Source organism: Pollicipes pollicipes, unplaced genomic scaffold, assembly GCF_011947565.3.
Source record: "Pollicipes pollicipes isolate AB1234 unplaced genomic scaffold, Ppol_2.1 Scaffold_7231;HRSCAF=8579_pilon_pilon_pilon, whole genome shotgun sequence".
Classification (NCBI taxonomy): Eukaryota; Metazoa; Arthropoda; class Thecostraca; order Pollicipedomorpha; family Pollicipedidae; genus Pollicipes; species Pollicipes pollicipes.
Window position 1 is genome coordinate 25,623,100 of NW_023597034.1, and position 20,863 is coordinate 25,643,962.

Consider the following 20,863-nt stretch of genomic DNA (forward strand, 5'->3'; position numbering starts at 1 on the left):
ATGTAATCCGGCTGTATGTGATTTATCCGGCTGCTGTGCAAAGCAGAAAGGAAATGCGACGGGAGCGGAGGGATACAATAGAAACGAAACTGACAAGACAAAATATCATATATACACGGTATTTATTAGTCAGATGTAAGCTCCGCCTCACAACATCGTGACTTATGTATTTGGCCCTTGGCCTATGAGCAGGGCCTTCAAGACCCCCGTTGAGATTTTGGGGAATATTTTGATGAGACCTTTCCAATGCCGTTTTCCGCGAGGCTCTAGACTCCTTAGTTTTCGAGATCGTGCGTGATCTCCGACTGTTGAGGCATTTCCCTCGTAGGACGAAGGTGAACAAAACTCTCGTAGGACGAGGATTATTTAAAGAAGTTTAAAATCGCCGCTGATGAAAAGCATTCAAGACAAAAATACCACGCTAATGAAACATTAACGTAAAGCACAAAAATATAGAAAAATATATGAAAAAACAGCTTTGAATAAAACATTCCAAGAAATGCAATGCTGTGGACAATTTGTAAGGAAGCACGAAGCCTTGAAATTCCCGCGCATGGGAAGGATGAGGAGTCAGGGAGGTCGGAATGTCACCCAACCCGGCGATAAAAGGTCGCACAACACATACTCCGATCGACTGTCCCGCAATACTCCCGTGCATTGCGGATTAGCGTGGCTCGCACGCTGCGCAGTGTTGCCGGACGCCCTCATCCGCTGATGGTTTGCCGACACCGGTCCACTTTGGGGCCGCGAATAAAGCCGATACAGTCATCGATTCGCCCAACGTTGGTCGCGTAAACCAGAGCTCGCTGGCAATGCAGTCAAAATGACCGTTTGCCGCCAGCAAATCCACATCTACCACGCCATCGGAGCGTAGTACTATTTGACGGTTGACAGCTGCAGCGAGGTGACGCCATCCGAGGTGGAGGTGCCCGCAGTTGCGCCCCACGCCGCTGCTGTGTTAGACACGGACTTGTGTCGCCCTCCTGCTGAGTACCCTCGTCCTGGACATGTTCAAAGAACGCAGTCCTCCAAGCGTGTATTTGCATAAGTACGGATATAGTATGCATCAGGCATCACCGACGAAAGCACGCAAGATCACCCGTCACTTCAATGGCCCTAACCAATGGAACAACAAATAAATCAACAGGCCTCTGGCCTTCGCATATTTTGACAACTTGTCTCTATGAGGACCGCCGTGGACCAAAACTCGGCCACCACCATCGCCACTGCGCAAAACTACCAAGCACAACTGGATCGTTTGATTTATCAGCCGCATGCCCGTCTATTTGGCGGTATTCTGAGTTGGCAACGGACGCCAGCGGGCCAGCTGCAGGCCGGTGACGTCATCAGATCTGTCAGCTGGTCCTCTTCAGCCACCGAGCCATGCCGAAGAGCGGCGGCGAGCTGCGGCGGCCACCGGTGGCCGCCGGCAGTGCCGGAGCCGCACCGGCGTCGCGCGCAGGCGCAGGTGCTCGTCCGAGCAGAGCGGGCAGAAGCAGCTATCCGGCAGCGCACAGGAGCCGGTGGGCCGACCGGTCAGCGGGGGGGGGGGGGGGGGGGGAGACAGCGGTGGACTTCTCGTCCGTCGCCGGCGGAGTCGGAGCATGAGAGGTCACATCAGCGCCGCGGACGTGACGTCCCGCAAATGTCCAGGCATCCAGCTGTCGCGCATATCATTCTACACAAAGCGCAACCACAGTCGGGACGGAGTTAGTAACGCCGGGACACGTGGAGCTCTCGAGGCCCCGCGAAGCAGCAGTCGACTGAAGAAAGAGCACTACCCACCACCAGAGAGACACACAGCGAGTCCGTATAACGCAGGGCGCCAGCGCAGCCCGAGGAGCCGCGGCCGGCGAGCCGTCCCGGAGCGCCCGGTCCGGCCGGCGCGGCGGCCGCTGCCGGGGCGCCTCTACGAGTCGAACCGGTCCTCAGGCTCCAAGTCGAACCAGCGCGTCACTCCCGAGGTCAGGTCCATCTCGCTCATGTCGATGTGCAGCTGAAACAGGTTGGGCGGCGCTGCTCAAGGGGCGGGCGGCGGGAATGAGGCGGCACAGAGCGGGCTCGCGGCCAACCGCCGACAGACGACCGCTGTCGGGACGACGGCCGGCTGGTCTCGACACGACTAGGTACACCTGGCCGGCAGCATGCACGAAAGAGAATCGACGACGCTTGCCTTCGAGCCGAGCCGCAACAGCAAGCAGCAGCCCAGCCCGGCGCCCTGTACCACACACCGCACACTGCAGCTGACTCACCATTCCCAGCGTGGGGTTGCGGGCGAATGTCTTCTTGCTGACCACCATGACCTCCAGACGGCGGATCCTCATCTCGTTCAGCCGACCGGAGTACTCCAGCGTCTCGTCGTACACCGGGTCACACTGGTCCTTCAGCATCTGGGACACGGCAGGCGTGCTCACTGTTCACTGGCCCGGGCACACACCTGGGGCTCCCGGGGTTGGCGGCGGGTGAAGAGAACACTTACACGGCACACGCTCCGAACAAGACAGCCACCAGCCGCGAACGCTGGCCTGGGCACACACCAGGGGTTCCCGGGGTTAGCGGCGGGTGAACAGAACACTGACACGGCACGCGCTCCGAAAAAGACAGCCACCAGCCACGGTCACTGGCCCGGGCACACACCAGGGGCTCCCGGGGTCAGCAGTGCGTGGCCGGGCCACTGACACGGCACACGTTCCGAACAAAACGGCCACGAGCTGCGGACGCTGGCCGGACACACGCCAGGGGTTCGCAGAGTCAGTGTCGGCGGCGGGCAGGAAGTGCCTCAAACCGTCTGTGCAGCTAGCGGCGCATGCGGGAGGTGGCACCTCGCAGCGTCTCGCCGTTCGCCGGCCGCGGTGTCGCCGTCTGGTGGCGACCGGCGACGGGACGGACAGACTGTGCTGCTGTCTCTCTCTTCCCTCCCTTTCTCTAACCCCCCCCCCCCCTTCAATAATTCGCCCACTGATTGACGCCGTCGATTAAAAGTGCTACGCCTGCCCTCACTCGCAGTCCCATTTCGAGCAGCTGTCAATGAATTAGCGCACCAATGCACCAAATAAACCCCGCCTGTTACGCTATCATGAAATTTGTCGGCGCAACTGAGCCGCATCGGTAACGTTTCGCGCTCCATTAGCTTAAGTTGTCAAGGCATCATTTCGTGATACGGACCGACGGATCTTCGATCTGCCCCGGCACCGCTCGTCTCACGCTGCACAAGCCGTCTTACTGGAGTGCTACTGGGGTTCAATGGCTGGCCGCCCCGATCGGATGCTTGTCGGCCTTCAACCGGGAGGTCGAGACCTTCGCAGAAGGTTGGCCGTCCCGGGAGAGGCTAGATCTCATCAGGCGGCGTCAGACTTGGCGGAGGGGCAGAATTGCCCAGGTGCTCACAGGCCGCTTAAAATACCCAAGCGCCTCGGTCAAATTAGGGTATCAAAGTTTCAACTACCTGGCGGTCGTAGATCTCTCATTCGATCACGTCAGTCCCATCCGTGATGAGCCCATCAGCTCTGACATATGTTTGAAGATGTCGTCACGTCAATATATACCGGAATGGGAGCGTTGGTGATCTCCCACCAACGCCAAAAACACAGCATAACCAGCTCGCAGTCAATGTTAACATAATATCTAGTTTGCAGCCTTCCGTGAGGTCTATCCTCAAGGACGCCACCACCCTTGATTAGCCAAACCAGCACCAAGTAGTGCCAAGGTTGGTAGCAAAATTAACTTTGCGCAAAGGACAAGGACACATGAAACCAATGCACAGCTCATCTAATCGTGGCTCGTCCGTGTCATCAGCTGTTAAGGCAGTCCCTACGAACATCAAAGCGTGATTCGCTACCGTTAGCAAAAAGACGTCGAGGCAGATAGACTGGCACTGAAGCAGCAAGGCGAAGATGACCGTAAGTTCTGGCCATTTTTGCAAATTTCGTTGTCGATACAGACATGCTGTCCACCTAAGGACTTGCGATTATGACTGGGCTGAACAAATGCAAGTTTCGTTTGTTCGCATAAGACAATCAAGCACAAGTCCCGACATGGTATTGGGATCGGTATCATTAACAAACGTAGCCCAGAATTCCATTCCTCCAAGCCACCCACAACCTAGTGTCATCCCAACGGCCGTGCGAGCACGGCATCGATTTTGTAACGAATGAATCGAAAATGATTCAAGTGAACCCTTTGCGTTTAACGGCGGTTTACTCCCGCCCTTCCCTGCACGTCACGTTGTGAGCGTGGGCTCAACCGCGCGTCACCCCGTACCAGCGACGCGGCTGTTCAATTCAATCAGGCCGTCCGTGCATGCCATCCGGCTGGCCCCGCCCAGGCCGGCTCAGCTCGGCTCGCCGCGGCCTGCCCCATCCCCACCGACGCCTGCCTCCCACGGCCGGCTCTGGCCGGTCTCGGCAGCCGCTCGCCAACACGCCGCCCACGGCGCGCGCATAATCCGGATATTACGACCGGCCAACTTCTCAGACTGCCGGCGGCCGGGAGCGGCCGCAATTTCACGCCGGCGGCGGCGGCGACGGCGGACGCCCCGCGAGGCCACGCGCCGAGGCGGGCGGGCCGGGCCGTCCGCGCGGCGCCGTCGCCGCTCAGACGGCCGGGGGGCGGTGGAGCGGCACCCGCAGGCCGGCACGTCACCGGACCCCGCCGCGGTCATCCGACGCTGCCGACCGCGGCAGGGAGACAGACGGCCGGCACGCTCGCGGGCGTACTGTCTGCCAGCTACATTCGTGCGCAGCCATCACGACGGTCCTCCGTAAGTGACACGAGACGCTAACGAGCCGAGACAAGCCGCCTTTGCGAATACGAAATGAGGATCTTCAATGGGTCGGGCTCCAGCGTCGTCCATCCAGACTGTGAACCGCTGCTGACGCACGTCGCGCTGTCGGCTTTACGGGAAGCGTTCTACATTTGTATGGGGTTTTGAACTGGAACAGCCATCTTGAAGATCATTCGGTGCAGTTCACAGCCCTGCCATTCTTTAGACCTAAGTCCCCCTAGTTTCTGAGTTACACGCTCGCAAAGCCATACAGACTATTTCGTGCAGATTATTTCAAGGTCACCCAGGCACCCATAACACCAAAGTAACGTCATTCAAAAACTGCTATCCCATTGGTCATGTGGCGATCACGGCCAAGGCAAATATAGTTGTTGATTCGCTCATATCTGGCGTTCATGAGCACGATTTCCAAATACAACGGCCGCCAGTCGACTCTCAATCAACGTTATACGAGGTACGACGACACAGTCGCACCTTGTATAATCACAACCGTGACAGTGACGCATTGAGGGGCACAGGGGCACAAATGTTGTGTGGCCTAGTGCAGTCTTTTCCATGTAACAGTTTACCAATAGTTGTAAGTGAGCACGGCCTATCATATCTGATGCTTGATTCGGAATTTTCAAATGTGACGCGTTCCCTTTAATGATACCACCAGACGACCGGCGCTGAACCTTACAGCCCGCCCTCAGGCCTCGACGGCAGGCGTATGTGTGTGTGACGGCAGGCGTGTGTGTGTCGTGAGCACGGTCACCTATCGGCACCACGCTCACGACGCCGCAGGCTGGCCGCACCAGCCGGCAGCCCCGCCTCCGCACGAGCGGCACTCACCCTGGTCTTGCGCTTGTTGTCCTCGGACCGGTCCGGCAGCAGGTACGTCTTGACGTACGGGTCCGGGATGTCGTCGCCCTGCATGGGCAGGCTCCTGCCGGGCGGCGGACGTGCCGTCAGCGGTGACGTCAGCCGAGCGGGCCGGCGGCGGACCCGAGCGTCCATCGGCGCCGGGCCGGCCGGCGCGACACGGCCCCGAGGGGGCGGGGCGACGCCCCAGCCGGCGCGGCGCCCGGTAATGGATCCCTCCCGGCTCCGCGGAGGCCGCCGCCGCCGCCGCCACACCGTCACAGCGATGGCGTAGGTGGCGGCCCGTGCGCCAGACGACAGCCCGGCAGGTGTTAGTGTCAGCGATTGAGTCGCGGCGGGCCTGCAGCCGGTAATGATCTGCCGGGCGAGAAGCTTGAGGGCCGCTGATCTGTTCGTAGTGGGAGATCTAACGGCAGGCTGGGTGCTGCGTCGCCCGGTGTTAAAAACTGAGTCACTTGATCATATCAGCGCAGGACGCCATCGGTAAAAAAACCGTATCGCGAACAATTGCGCACTTGTATAATGCCTTCTAACGTCATTAAGTCAGGGTCAAGTGCTTAGAGCACGTCAACTGACACTTCAAACAGCCCTCAAACAAATGCAAGACTAGCGTCATTTCAGTCGCAAGTTCGCACACCGGTTACTTGAAAGGAGCTCGTACGTCAGGAGACCGGCCTCATCACGCCATCAAACAACAGGTCACGAGGCTCGCTAGGATCCCCTGGGACGTGTCAGCGCGCGCTCCTTCCCGGGAGTCGACATCACCGCACGACGGCATCGTTTGCCATCGAGTCCAGCCTCGACCGCGCTGCCACGTCGCGCAGGTCGTTACCCGCCAAGCAAGAAAGCGCCGGCACACAAGGCCTTCAAGCAGCAATCAAACGGCGCATCCATTTGCAGGGCTCACGACGGGGCTTCGGCGGGACCCTCTCGCCAAGCTGGATAGTCCGTCCGTAGAGAGTCGCGGAGCCCACCGCACACTCACCACGTTTAACATGAAGTCACACGTCCAGTTCCTCTGTCCGATCCGACCCGAGCCCCGGTCTTCCCCACGGGAGCGGCCCAGGCCGAGAGGCCGGCCGTCTGACAGGTACGGTGCAGCAGAGCTCGAGCACGCCCAGGTCACGGTCTTCCCCACAGGAGCGGCCCAGGCCGAGAGGCCGGCCGTCTGACAGGTACGGTGCAGCAGAGCTCGAGCACGCCCAGGTCACGGTCTTCCCCACAGGAGCGGCCCAGGCCGAGAGGCCGGCCGTCTGACAGGTACGGCGCAGCAGAGCTCGAGCACGCCCAGGTCACGGTCTTCCCCACAGGAGCGGCCCAGGCCGAGAGGCCGGCCGTCTGACAGGTACGGTGCAGCAGAGCTCGAGCACGCGCGGGTCACGGTCTGGACGCGGCAGGCGACCGGCGCGGGACGCACGGCGCCCGCCCGCAGCCGCCACCGTCGTCGCAACGCAGTCCCGGTCAGTGGATCCAGGACAGAGCGCCGGAGCGCCGGACAGAGCGCCGCAGTCAGTCCGGGACAGAGCGCCGGAGCGCCGGACAGAGCGCCGCATTCAGGTCAGGGGACAGCGCCGGGGCGCCGGAGAGAGCGCCGCAGTCAGGTCAGGAGAGAGCGTCGGAGCGCCGGAGAGAGCGTCGCAGTCAGGTCAGGAGAGAGCGTCGGAGCGCCGGACAGAGCGCCGCAGTCAGGTCAGGAGAGAGCGTCGGAGCGCTGGAGAGAGCGTCGCAGTCAGGTCAGGAGAGAGCGTCGGAGCGCCGGAGAGAGCGTCGCAGTCAGGTCAGGAGAGCGTCGGAGCGCCGGACAGAGCGCCGCAGTCAGTCCAGGACAGAGTGCCGGAGCGCTGGAGAGAGCGCCGCAGTCAGGTCAGGACACAGCGCCGGAGCGCAAGAGAGAGCGCTGCAGCGTCGGACAGAGCGCCGCAGTCGGGTCACGAGTGACCAACATCGTCAACTGACTCGATAATATCGGACATAGCCCCGGGCTAAGTGGTGACCTCGCCGATAAATCAGGCGGGTTTGGAGCCGGCCCATCTGTCCGTCACTGATGTCTATCATTTTGCCGGCAGAACTGGAGCCGTAGGCGCAGTTTCGCGACCGGACATTAATGGCGACACGGCGGTTTGTGCCAGGGTTGAGTTGGTCGTTTCGTGTTTATATACGGGAAGGCGGTGCTTAACATCCCGGCCGACCGGCCGTTCAGTTCTGTTTTCACGGGGGAAAAGAGGCGCAGGGCCCCGCCCCGATGTGGCGGCGGTTGACAATTGCGCCCCCAGGGGAAGCGGGTTGCCAGGCGCGCCCGGCGCGAGTGCGGCGCTACCATGGCCAGGGCCCGGTTCCGCCGTGTTTTGACGGCCTCGCTGGCTCACGAACGGCGCGTTGCCTGGCATCAGGGATCGATCCAGGGCCGGCCGGCACGGCGGCTCCGGCCACAACTCAACACCGGCCCGACCGTGCTAATCCAATTTGCACAGTTTGAGTCAAACGGGCCCGGTCGAAACCCACCCGACGCCTGTTCTGCCACGGAAACAGGGGTTATAGTTTTGCGCGCGGGTGCATATTATGGGTACAACACTCGCTCAACCACATCCTCAAAAAATCTTAATTAATCATACATTTTTGTCTCAAATATTAGATCTTTGCTGGCAACAACTGCACGGCTCAAAACATGCCCATTCAGGTAGAAACAACTGATTATCGTAGGCGCTTGTATATCGCAAGGCATGTCTGGTTTCATGCCGTGATGCTGAAACTGCGCAGCTCTACTTCAAATCCAGGGCAACGGCCTGGCCTTATGGCGACCCAGAATAGCGCTCCATCGAGACCCGACAGGCGGTCACGCGCGCCCGGCCCGGACATCACGTGCTCCCAGAGCCGGCCTGATGGCGGACATGCGTGTCCGGACGGGGCGCCACGTGCTCCCAGAGCCGGCCTGATGGTGGACAGGCGTGTCCGGACTGGGTGCCAAGTGCTCCCAGAGCCGGCCTGATGGTGAGCAGGCGCGCGCTCGGCCCGGACACCACGTGCTCCCAGAGCCGGCCTGATGGCGGACAGGCGTGCCCGGACAGGGCGCCACGTGCTCCCAGAGCTGGCCTGATGGTGGACATGCGTGTCCGGACGGGGCGCCACGTGCTCCCAGAGCCGGCCTGATGGCGGACAGGCGTGTCCGGACGGGGCGCCACGTGCTCCCAGAGCCAGCCTGATGGTGGACAGGCGTGTCCGGACGGGGCGCCACGTGCACCCAGAGCCGGCCTGATGGTCGACAGGCGTGTCCGGACGGGGCGCCGCGCGCTCCCAGAGCCGGCCTGATGGTCGACAGGTGTGTCCGGACGGGGCGCCACGTGCTCCCAGAGCCAGCCTGATGGCGGACAGGCGTGTCCGGACGAGGCGCCACGTGCTCCTAGAGCCGGCCTGATGGCGGACAGGCGTGTCCGGACGGGGTCTGAGCCGTCGCCAGCAGCGGGGCGCTCAGCGCGCCGGCTGACGGCCTACGATGGTGTGCCAGTGTCACCGAAGACAGGCACTGCGGCGGCAAACCATGGTCAATTTCATGTAACACGGACTTGGAGTTTTGTTGTTGTTAGTAGTTTGTTCGTGCAAGCAGCGAACACTCAATTCTTCATCTCAGTAAAAGAACTCAATCTAATTATACGGACCAAAGCACGCGACCCGTGGACGCGCCGTTACTAGTCATCGACGCTCCGTCAATGCGTTTCCAGGACAACGTCGGCGTGTGATTTCGTAGAGCACTAAGGGTTTGTTCACTCAACTTTTCCATCACCGAGCAACCAGGACTGTGCGCTGCCGTAGTGAGTACTTGCAGCCGGTGGGCACAGCAGCCTGGCGTGTGCGGGAGTCCAGCCCGGGGTCGAATCCAGGTCAAGGACACTTGGCACTGGACCGGTAATCAGCCGAGAGACTCTCCAGCAGCCGGCGCCGACTCTTCGCAACGCCGCGCGGCGACCCTGATTGGCGGTCCGGCGACGAATTCGGGGTAACCCGTCGCTGTCAACCAACCGACTTCGCCTCTGGTCCCATGACAGTATCGCAAGAAAGGTGTCGGCAAGAAAGGGTGATAATGTTAGAGAAGACACAAGTCCGGCAGCGTGGGCAGGGTCTGCCCGGAAGAGCGAACGCCGTACCAGCCTTCCCCGAACGCGTCATGATATCGCGTGGGACGACATCGCCGGAGCCGACCTCAGAGCAGCGTCGCGGCCGACGTCCAATCAGTCCGGCGCCGGACATCATCACGGCTTGTTACTGTTGTGGCGCCATATCACACACGCTGCACCACTGTGTGGGAAGACCTGACCGGCGACAGCCGTTGATTCGACATGGACGACTCGACCTGTCAGGAGAGCGGGCAGCGCTGGACGGCACTCTCAGCTCTGACCGAGGCCGGTGACCCCAGCTCTGACCGAGGCCGGTGCCCCCAGCTCCGACCGAGGCCGGTGCCCCCAGTTCTGGTCGAGGCCGACGCCCCCAGTTCTGGCCGAGGCCGGTGCCTCCAGCTCTGGCCGAGGGCAGCGTCCCCCAGCTCTGACCGAGGCGTCGGCCGTTTCGCGGCCAGCGGTAATGCACGACTCCGTGCGGCGCCGCACCCCGGCCGCCGGCCGTCTAATCCGGCTAACGAGACGACGGCCGCACAAACAGGCGAGCACGCGACTCCGAGCGGCGGCGGAAACGGCGCCGAGCCGGACACGGCACGGTGCCCCGACGCGACGCCGGCGGCCGGCGACGCACGCGACGCCGGCGTCCACACGGCGCACCGCGTCAGACCGACACCCGGACGCGGTCAGGCAGCCACGGCCGCCGGCGGCCGGCGGAGCGAGCTCGAGCCGCTGAGGAGCGGCACCGCCGCCGCCGCCGGCCGCCGGCGGAGCAAGCTCGCGCCACTGAGGAGCCGCACCGCCGACCGTCAGGCGCTGCTGCGGCCTTCCGCTGCCGCCGCCTCCACCGTGCCGTAACGGGCTTGTTTGGCCGAACACCGTGCGATGAATCGGACAGCCAGACCCTGGGACCCCGCTCGGCCAAGCCGGCTGCCCAGCCACATCTGCCGCTCAGTTGACAGGTGACGTAGCCGGACGGAGCCGAGGAGCGCGGCCGGCTCGGGGAGCGTGCTACAAACTGTCCATTTTCCAACTGTTGCTTTTGCGAACCCGACATGAAGCTGCGAAGAGTTATGCCATCAAGAACTTTGTGATGCTTTTATTCACGTTTCACTTCATTATGCAGCCCTTTAAATGCTTTACAAAGCATTCCAAATTTGATCGCATTTTTAACTGACCATGTAACGCGGGCTCACAGGAGCCACTTTGTTGCGAAACGGCGCCGAATGATTGTCACAATACACAACAGTACTCACGAGATCTTGTGGACGACGATGACGAGCGCGCCCCGCGTCTCGCTGTAGCGCAGTGTCAGCTCCACCCGACCCAGCCGGTACTTGCCGGCCGGACTGGAGAGGGGGGTGCGGGTCAGATGACGCCAACCGTGTGTACACACTCGGACGTGCGACAGAGGGATAGCGCCGACGCGGGCGACCGTCACGCTGGGCGAGGCCGACACTTGGGCACCAGGCTCACGCAGACACACACAAGCATGGCGGGAAAGCGATGATGCGCATGACAGCACAGCCGAGTCCCCGCACACAGCCGGCTCCAGATGCTCGGTCGAAATTACCTGCCGATGATAGCATCAGCATCGCCAGTATTCGTCACTAGCGTCATTATCGACATTAGCGTCATCATCGTCATGACATACTAGCTGCAATCTGCGACAGACCTTGCAATGTCTTAAACTTTCGCATAACAAGCTATCACACTGCCCCCCCCCCCCCCCCCTCCCCACCACCTGTCGGTATCCCCTCCCCTTCCCCACCAGGGCCCCGCCCGGGTGAGGAGCGGCCATACCGCACGATCGCGCGCCGCCGGGCGGCCACAGATCCTCCCCAGCCGGCGGCAACAGGCGTCGTCCCGTGGCGAGACGACCGTTACCCGCGGCGGCGGCCGGTTTATGAGCGGGGCCGGGCCGGGTGGGCCGGTGATTCGGGCCCGGCCGAGAGCGCCGCCCGCCTGCTCCCGCCGGGAGAGCAGGGCGGATGAGAGCAGACAGGCAGCGGCGCCGGTGATTCGGGCCCGACCGAGAGCGCCGCCCGTCCCGCTCCCGGCGGGAGAGGCAGGGCGGATGAGAGCAGACGGGGGGCGGCGCCGGTGCGCTCCGTAACCTGACCCGCCGACGGCGTGCCATCGGAGAGCGTCCGTCGCCGGCCGGCCTTCAGAGGCGCCGCCGCCAGCCGGGCTGGACCATCCGTCGTCGCCCGAGCTGGCCGGCGGCTGGCTCGCTCCCGGGCCGGCCCGTGTGGCGAAGCGAGCTCGTTAACCGGCCAGCGCCGCCGGCGCCTCGCAGCCGGGCGACGGCCGGCCGACCGGCGACTCGGCCTGCGGCCGCGGGACGAGCCATGGTTCCGCGGCGGCTGCGGCACGATCGACGACCGAAAGCCGCGCCGTTTGGCCGGCCCAACCCCTCTGACGTCAGAACGCCTGACGTCAGACCCTCCCCCGCGCCCGGTGACGTCAGAGATGTGACGACGTTCGGTCGATGGCCGGGTTCGAGCGAACGTGGGAGGTCCAGTCGGCCGCTGGGACGATCGAGGCTCGCCGGGGCGCGTCTGAAAAGCCGCCCGTCCTCCCCCAGCATTCGAGCCACGGCCCACACACACGACCCCACCGGGCTGCTCCGCTCTCCCCGCCATTCACAGGGTGGACCCCAGTCCCCGCCGGGTACGGCCGTGACAACGTCACGCGCGGGGCATCACCCAGCGCCGACCGCGCGGCGCCGGGGCGATGCGCACTCTGGCGTGTCGAGACGTGCCCATCCGGAGCCGTGGGTGGCCACTCACTTCTCCGGCTTCCTCTGGCGCAGTCCGGACTCGGTGGTGGCCGCGTCTCCGGACAGGTTCTGGATCAGGCTCTCCACCGCCTCCCGCGTCTGTCGCATCCAAATCACGTCAGCCCGCACCAATGCGGCAGCGGAGGGAGCTCAACAACGACCCTACACGCATACGGCCCGGTCCGGGCACACGTCTGAACCACGTGTCAGAACACCCAACCTCTAAGAGGTCGCGAGCGAGACAAAAAATACCCCCTCCCCCCCCCCCCCCCCCCGGCTCGCTCAACACCACGGCGCGAAATGGCGGCAACGCCGGCACCACAGGCAATACGCGCTCGTCGGGTACACTGCCCTCGCGCCGCGGGAGACGGCAGCGCGCGGCGCGGCGGGGTCGAGCGGGCGGAGGCGGTGCCCGGCAACAGGTGGCGTGCTCTAGTTAGCAGCTGCCGGCCGGCCACCTCGCTGCGAGTGAGCCATTAAGCGTGCTACACGGCCCGGTCAGGACCGGCAGCCTCCGTCCGAACGGCCGCCAACGACCACTCCGGCCGAATGAAGCGGACGTAAATGACAGCGGCGGCCGGCAACGACCTGACAGACGGCTCGGGCAGAGAGTGGCTCCGAGCGCCCAGAGCTGAACAAGGCTGGCCACAGTACGCCGCATAGCGAGCGTGTGGCTCGAACTGCCCACAGGTGAACGGGCTCGGAGCCCACAGGTGAACGGTATTGTCCGGGCAAGGAGAGCCCACAGGTGAACGGTATTGTCCGGGCTCAGAGCCCCCACAGGTGAACGGTATTGTCCGGGCTCGGAGCCCTCACAAGCGAACGGTATTGTCCGGGCTCGAAGCCCCCACAGGTGAACGGTGTTGTCCGGGCAAGGAGCGCCCGCAGAAGAACGATATTGTTCCGGCTCGGAGCCCCCACAGGTGAACCGTATTGTCCGGGCTCGGAGCCCCCCACAGGTGAACCGTATTGTCCGGGCTCGGAGCCCCCCACAGGTGAACCGTATTGTCCGGGCTCGGAGCCCCACAAGTGAACGATACTGTCCGGGCAAGGAGCCCCTACAGGCGAACGGCATTGTCCAGGCTCGGGGCGCCCACAAGTGACCGCTACTGTCCGGACTCGGAGCGCCCACAGGTGAACGGTATTGTCCGGACAAGGAGCGCCCACAAGTGACCGCTACTGTCCGGACTCGGGGCGCCCACAGGTGAACGGTACTGTCCAGACTCGGGGCGCCCACAGGTGAACGGCACTGTTCGGGGTAGGAGCGCTGGCAGGTGACCAGCGCTGGCCACAGCAGACTAGCTGCTGGCGATCCCAGCGCTCCGCAGCGACAGCGCGCGTGCGCCGGCGCCAGCTGCGCCACGGTGACCCAGTCACTGACCTGGGCCGGCACCGGCTCCGGCCGGGCCGGCTCCCCCGCCGCCGGCTCGGGCCGCGCCGGACTGGGTGCCGCCGCGTCCCCGCCGCCCGTCGTGTTCCCGTCGCCTGTCGACACAGCGGACGTCACAGGATAGCTGACAATCGGGCGGCCCAGTGACAGGCCGTGCCGTGCCTCAGCCAGCACCTGGCCAGGCGAATAATTCTGCTTCTACACAAAAATCGGCGGATTCTCGTGCCGTGCAAAGATGGTTAGTGATAACGTGCAGACTCCAGAACCAGTTGACCCGAAGTGCCTAGTCCCGTTACTGCCGACTCTAGGCCAGCTGGAAACTGCGGTCTCGTGCAACCTGCGCACAAAAGTACCCTCACGGCGCTCTGGAAATAGAGTCGTCATGCCCCGGCGGACAACATTTCCCCACAAAGCAAGCATCGACCACGGAAGTCGGCCGACGTCAAGCGATGACACCATAATCCGCAAACACCGGGGTGCCCGACACTCGCACAATGGTCTCCATGGAGACCGATGGCTGCCGACGACAGCCAGCGGGTCGATTAGCTGCGGCGGCGTCCTTGAACCCGGACGTCTCCCGCCCCCGGACGGCGGGTGACACACGCCAGCGGGCCGCCCCGGCCGGGCCAGGTCCGCCCGCCCACGCGGCGCCGTCCACCGTCGGGCGTGTGAAGCCCGCGGCGGGCCAACGCGGTCAGGCGGGGCGGCGGCCGGCCTCGCGCCGGAGACGGTGCGTCGGCGCCGGCGGACGCGCTCGGCAGGACGCGGGATGGCGCTGAGAGCTCGGAGGGGGCTGGGTGCGCGAGAGGACGTTGTGGCGACAAGACAGAACCGTGGCCGGGCGGAGCGAGTCGAAGCGGTGCGAGCGGTCAGAAAACAGAAGCGGGACGGAAATCGGAAAAAGCGGATAAGCGGGACGGAATTCGAGGGGTGAGAACGATGGAGAGAAGGGGGAGGGGACGGGCACGCCAGCTGTGGTCCGGTCAGACCTCTGAGAAAACGACAGGTGGGGCGGGAGACTTGCTTAGGGTGTTAGAGCCTCCGAGCACCGGTCAGGACACCGGCCAGCAGGCCAACTGAATGGAGGTTGGCGGAGGGGACGGCAACCAAACCGGAGGGAGCTGGGACGCGAAGATGGACAGCAGACCCACCCGATGGTGTAGGCGCCGGCGCCACGGGCTGATTCTTCAGAGCAGACGGCAGACTGGCATCCAAGTCATCTGTGTTCTCCACCTTGTCGTGCGTCAGAATCTGGCGAGCAGCACAGAAGTCAGGGGCAGACCGGACACAGAGCAGCACCACAGGGCGCTGCTACGGCAGGACGCCCACCACCTCAACACACATGCGTCGGTTCGATCACGGCGCAACAGCGCCACATGGCGCCACCGCAACCGGCCCCTTCCAATCGTCCCCTGACCCCGTGACGACGCGGCTCGGCTTGATGGGCGGTCGTGGCGACCCCGCCGCGCCGACGACCCGCTCCGAGGCCCGCGGCGGAGACGGCGGGCGGGCTGGCGAACCGCCCACCGCCGCCGCTCGTCCTCATCGCGAGCGATGGCGATGGCGACGGCGGCCGCGTGCCGTGCCGTGCCGCCAACCGAGGCAATCAGGCTGGCCGGCCGGGAGCGCGCGGCACGCGAGCCGGGCATCCCACCGCCACCGCCGGCGACGATCGCTCATCCCGCCAGCCGGCGGTCACGCACTGACGCCGCGGTCGCAGGCAATGGGCACCCCCGCCCCCCACCCCCTCCAGAGTGCGGCTCGGGTGCGGACAAAGGAGGTCGCGCCGTTGTGAGAGGGGGGCGTGCGGACAATAGGCAAGGTACACAGACGGTGAAAGAGAAGGGGAGGGGCGGAGAGTGAGAGGGAAAGAGAGAGGGGAAAGAGAGAGAGATGGAGAGAGGGGAGGGGAGAGAGGGAGAGAGGGAGAGAGGGAGAGAGGGAGAGAGGGGAGAGAGAGGGAGAGGGAGAGAGAGAGAGAGAGAGAGAGAGAGAGAGAGAGAGAGAGAGAGAGAGAGAGAGAGAGAGAGAGAGAGAGAGAGAGAGGAGAGAGAGAGAGGAGAGAGAGAGAGAGAGAGAGAGAGAGAGAGAGAGAGAGAGAGAGAGAGAGAGAGAAGAGAGAGAGAGAGAGAGAGAGAGAGAGAGAGAGAGGAGAGAGAGAGAGAGAGAGAGAAGAGAGAGAGAGAGAGAGAGAGAGAGAGAGAGGAGAGAGAGAGAGAGAGAGAGAGCAGGATTAGAGAGAGAGAGGAGACGAGAAGAGAGAGGAGAGAGAGCAGCGAGAGGGGAGAGGGGGAGAGCAGATTGAGGAGAGAGCGCGTCGAGAAGAGAGAGCAGAGGAGAGAGAGAGAGCAGCGAGAGAGAGAGAGAGCAGCAGGAGAGAAGGTAGAGAGCAGCGAGAGAGAGAGGAGAGCAGCTTAGGAGAGGAGAGCAGAGGAGAGAAGAGAGAGAGCGAGAGCAGGTTGGAGAGAGAGAGGAGATAGAGGAGAGAGAGAGAGAGAGAGCAGCGATTGGGAGAGAGCGAAACAAGTGATGGAAGAGAACGGCGGAAACCTGTTCTGAATTGGCGGAACACGTCTGGCAGCTGTGGGGATCAGTTGCTCATAGCCTTTATCGCTAGAATTCCCCCGTTACAGTGCCTGAAACTTCAAGGCTTCCTTCTCTCTTCCTGTTTTTGTTTTTTTTTATTTAGTGCCACACATTGCCTGCGTCGTTGGATTTGATCGATGAGCCCCCGGGCGTCCCAGCATTTCTTGTTTACACCGACCACGTCTCCAAGTGGTCACAGCTGCGGATGACTTAACTTCAGCTTGTTAGCCAACCAAACATAATCCAATCAGTAGTAAACCTTTTAACAACCCATCCAACGCCGTACAACGCACGACGGTGTCAGACGCCTCCTCTTAAAAGGAAGGAAAAAACTTAAAAACTTAAAAACTTAAAGCTCTCGGTTGGAGGCATCCACACGCGGTGGTGTGTCCCCAATCTGCCGTCCGTCCTCACCGCCGCTTCAATGACGTGATTTGGATTGGAGGCATCCACACGCGGTGGTGTGTCCCCAATATGCCGTCCTCACCACCGGTTCAATGGCGTGCTTTGGATTGGAGGCATCCACACGCGGTGGCATGTCCCCAATCCGCCGCCCCCGCCGCTGGTCCTATGACGTGACCGTTCGACTGAATGATCACCATACCACCGGGGCAGCTGGCCATCAATCTACCGCCTGACTCAGGGCTCGCTCACCAGCAGCCGGTCAGTTCGACAGCATGGGCCATAACTGGGAGCAACGATGAACTGGATAACCCGTATAAAATGGGTGCCTCGAATGACGAGAAAGATGATTCGAACAGGCATCCAGTCAGCCGAGACATACACCAGGAAGCCCAACTGATGATCACGGTCCCGCACGTACCCGCAGCTGCATGGAGAGAATGACCTTGGAGATCGGTCCGGAGTCCTTCAGTTGATAGGGGTTCTCGTGTACCTCCAGCTTGGTCTCACGCAGCAGATCCTTCACCTCCATCTGAAGGTGACCCAGCCGACGGTCCGTGGTGCTGTCCATCACCTGACGGTCAGGTCGGGGGTCAGGTGTGCTGCCCACCACCTGGAGGTTGGTCGCTGCTGTCCACCAACTGAACTTAGGTGGTGCTGTCCACCACCTGAGGTCAGGTGGTGCTGTCCACCACCTGAGGTCATGTGGTGCTGTCCACCACCTGGGGTCAGGTGGTGCTGTCCACCACCTGAGGTCATGTGGTGCTGTCCACCACCTGGGGTCAGGTGGTGCTGTCCACCACCTGAGGTCATGTGGTGCCGTCCACCACCTGGGGTCAGGTGGCACTGTCCACCACTTGAGGGTCAGGTGCTGCTGTCCACTACCTGGATATCAGGTGGTGCCGCCCACCACCTGGGGGTCAGGTGCTGCTGTCCACCACCTGGGGATTAAGTGGTGCTGTCCACCAGCTGGGGGTCCTGGGTGGTGCTGTCCATCAACCGGGGGTCTGGTGCGGCTGTCTACAATCTGTGGGTCAGGCCTGAGCTCTGAGATCACCTTAAGGTACGCAATCACCTGTTTACTGGGATAGATATGGGGGCTGAGCATCGCCGGCCAGGGGCAGGAAGTCAAGCAAGGCTGTGAGGCTTCTCGAGCATTTTTGGAGCCAACAAACCCATGATAAACTAGTTTCAGCTCCGTGTTCATACCAGTTTTACCCATTTCGAAACAATCCACCGACCCAAACCTTCTTAGGTCACTAGTAATGGCATCTTCCTTCAGATTACGCTGACCACATTTGAAGCTCGGGCGTCTCATTATGTGCGTCGGTCGCAGAACTCATCTTCATGCTCGGTAACATGTACAAAATCAACATACGTCTAGGCCATTACTGTCTGATGCCATTTGAAACACTGAAGGTTGCTGGCGAGATAAGCTGATGTCATATGACAAGCGCTATTCAACGTCGTTTGTCTGATTGATGTCTGATAGTCGCGCCATGACTACATCGTTAAAAAGCGGGCTGTGGTCCTTGCAGATTCGTTTACGTGCCATGCGACACCGTCTTCACAATGCGTTATATCCGGTAGCAAACGTCAGTATGTTTTTTTTTTCAATAACGCACCAGTTTCGATCAAGACAAACAACGAACGGCTGCACTCCCACTCATATCGATAATAACAACACACCAGCGAGATTGCCACGACACCCAGCCAAATGACGCCCTATATCCAATATGTCAGACGATGCTCACGTGCTGTGGTTGGGACGGACCCACCCATAATCGCTGACGTATCGTCAGCACCCGTGCAAGCAAATAGACTCATCCAGTAACGGATCAATACGTCATTACCGTCCTGTGTAGCAGCCCGTTGGCGCTATCCTGCTGGCAGGCCGCATTCCGGAGCAGCTGGGCCGGAGTCCTGAACACGAGTTTCGCAAACCAGCATACCAATGACGCCTTCATTCGAGCACTCTACTTTTGTGCACATCCTCGTACGCTACATGGGTCAGTCCATCGCCGGATGTTAACCAAACTGCAGTCGGCGGTAACTGGCCATGGGCGAGCGCAAGCTTCACTCCGCCCTGGTCAATGAAAGAGGAATTTACAACATGCGCCGCCTTCCTGTCCATCGCTCATCTCGCCAAAGCGAAGTGAGACGTTGCCAAGGCAATAAAGCGTCTCTGACGTCCCTACCCAAAGGCATTGCCTCGCGAGGATGAGACGAGATGAAGCTCAAAGGACGTGACGTGCATTGCAGACGAGAACCTCATCATTTTCAGAAAGCGTGCAGCCACTGGCCGACAAGAACTGAGACGAATTTTGTGTGAGGGCGTATATTCGTACGACAAATCCGGTGCTGGGAGAAAGTCCAACCTCTTAAGCCATCAAGATTGGCGAGTATTGAAAAAAATAGCAAATAGGGCATCAGTTGTAGACAAAAAACTGGTCCGAGAGAGGGAAATTTTGTGTCTCACGCATAAGCGCGTTGGTGGGTGTCGAAAAGATAACAAATAGAGCAACGGCTGTGACAGGAGATTGGCCTATTAAAGACAGTCCAGAGATTCAGGGACAGAGTGAGATCAAATCGCTTGCGTAAGGCATGTTCTACTCTGAGGCCCAAAAGGTTGGTCAGGAAGAAGTAGTCCGGCGGGAATCCCCAGCCGTCACACTTCTGCGCACTTCTCCGAGCACCTCACGGCAAATGCATAGGTCAGATATGTCAAAATCCTTTTCTACCACACACAGGCCGCCGGCATCAGCGACGTCTGGTGGTCTCCGGGCGGTTGGGCTGGCCCCGTTCGGAGGCGGGCATGGGCGCACACAAACCTCCAACGTCAGTGTCTGCGTCAGCGGGTTGGTGACCAGGAAGCTGAAGCCCTCTTCCCAGACGGGGTCGAGCGTGCGGTACTTGCAGCTCGTCTCTTCCTTCTGGCTGCCGAGTGTCAGGCGCACCAGGGGATTCGGCTCAGCCGCCGCACGTGACGCCATCTGTTGACAATACGGAAAGCTCAGTTTCGCACCAACGCTCACAGACGGCGGGACAAGAGCGCAGCGGACTCCCCGCGGGCAGACGGAATCGCCGCCGTGAGGGTCGTGCAGACGACTCACCGGCAGTTTGGTGGCCGAGTCTATGAATACGGTGAGCACGGACGAGTTGAGGCCGGAGTGGTCGAACGCCGACAGGTCCTCGATCTCGTTCAGTTGCTGGAAAACACGCGTCGCGTCTGTCAGCGGCCGAGCGACGCGCACCGAGATCCGCCGCCAGCCCAACACGCTCCACGTGATCGATAGCAGACGTTCGAACTTGAACAGTAGTCTCACTTCCTGTTATTCCCATTACTAGAATGTCGTGAATCGATGACCGCGACAGGCCTGCGGCGGAGCTCTGGCGCAGTTCGGGTCGTTTTCATAATGGAAACTGCGACCGCACGTCTTACTCATCACATGCATGCCACGTGCACGCCGAACATTTCAGATGAGTAAAGCCGGTTTGTTTCAAAGCACAACGGCGCCGGACTCCACCCACAATGTTGAACTGCACCCAACGCCAGTCACTAGAGATGCAGTGTGAATTCAGGGTTGGGATAGCGTATACTGCCCCAAAGTACCTTAATATGCAGATAGTTCGCTTCCAGAAACACTTCTTGATTTGTGATGAATTTGGTCAGCTCAAGCCCTGTCATTCCAAATCAGCTGCTAGAAATAAGAAAATCCCAAAGGGAATGCTCCTTGCGGTCCGCCAGGTAGCAACCGGTTTTGGGAGTTTTCGCCTGTAGTTTCGTGCCATTTGGGATTGGGTCTTGAGCCTTGGACACTTCATAACGAACCTTGTTATAAATGATCGCGCAAATGTAATGCCCCAGTGCAATAATTGGGCGCTCCAGGGGGTAATAACGGGGAACAAGTTACTGCCGCCGCGCCGCGCCGTGCCGACTCCGCGCTGTCATA

The 20,863-nt window shown here is 61.3% G+C and overlaps 1 protein-coding gene across 1 annotated transcript in view; it reads right to left on the reverse strand.

Annotated features, from left to right (window-relative positions):
- Positions 1 to 1,019: 1,019 nt before the first annotated feature.
- The window catches only part of LOC119109129 (extended synaptotagmin-2), a 38,793-nt gene continuing 18,949 nt past the window's right edge, over positions 1,020 to 20,863 (reverse strand). Inside the window, exons 12-21 of the mRNA XM_037232690.1 lie at positions 20,024 to 20,119; positions 19,742 to 19,903; positions 17,332 to 17,484; positions 15,074 to 15,173; positions 13,914 to 14,017; positions 12,543 to 12,631; positions 11,007 to 11,099; positions 5,615 to 5,708; positions 2,253 to 2,390; positions 1,020 to 1,996 (exon numbers count right to left, since the gene is read on the reverse strand). Coding sequence (XP_037088585.1) covers positions 1,910 to 1,996; positions 2,253 to 2,390; positions 5,615 to 5,708; positions 11,007 to 11,099; positions 12,543 to 12,631; positions 13,914 to 14,017; positions 15,074 to 15,173; positions 17,332 to 17,484; positions 19,742 to 19,903; positions 20,024 to 20,119 — 1,116 coding nt within the window. The 3' untranslated portion in view covers positions 1,020 to 1,909. The remainder of the gene's footprint in view (positions 1,997 to 2,252; positions 2,391 to 5,614; positions 5,709 to 11,006; positions 11,100 to 12,542; positions 12,632 to 13,913; positions 14,018 to 15,073; positions 15,174 to 17,331; positions 17,485 to 19,741; positions 19,904 to 20,023; positions 20,120 to 20,863) is intronic.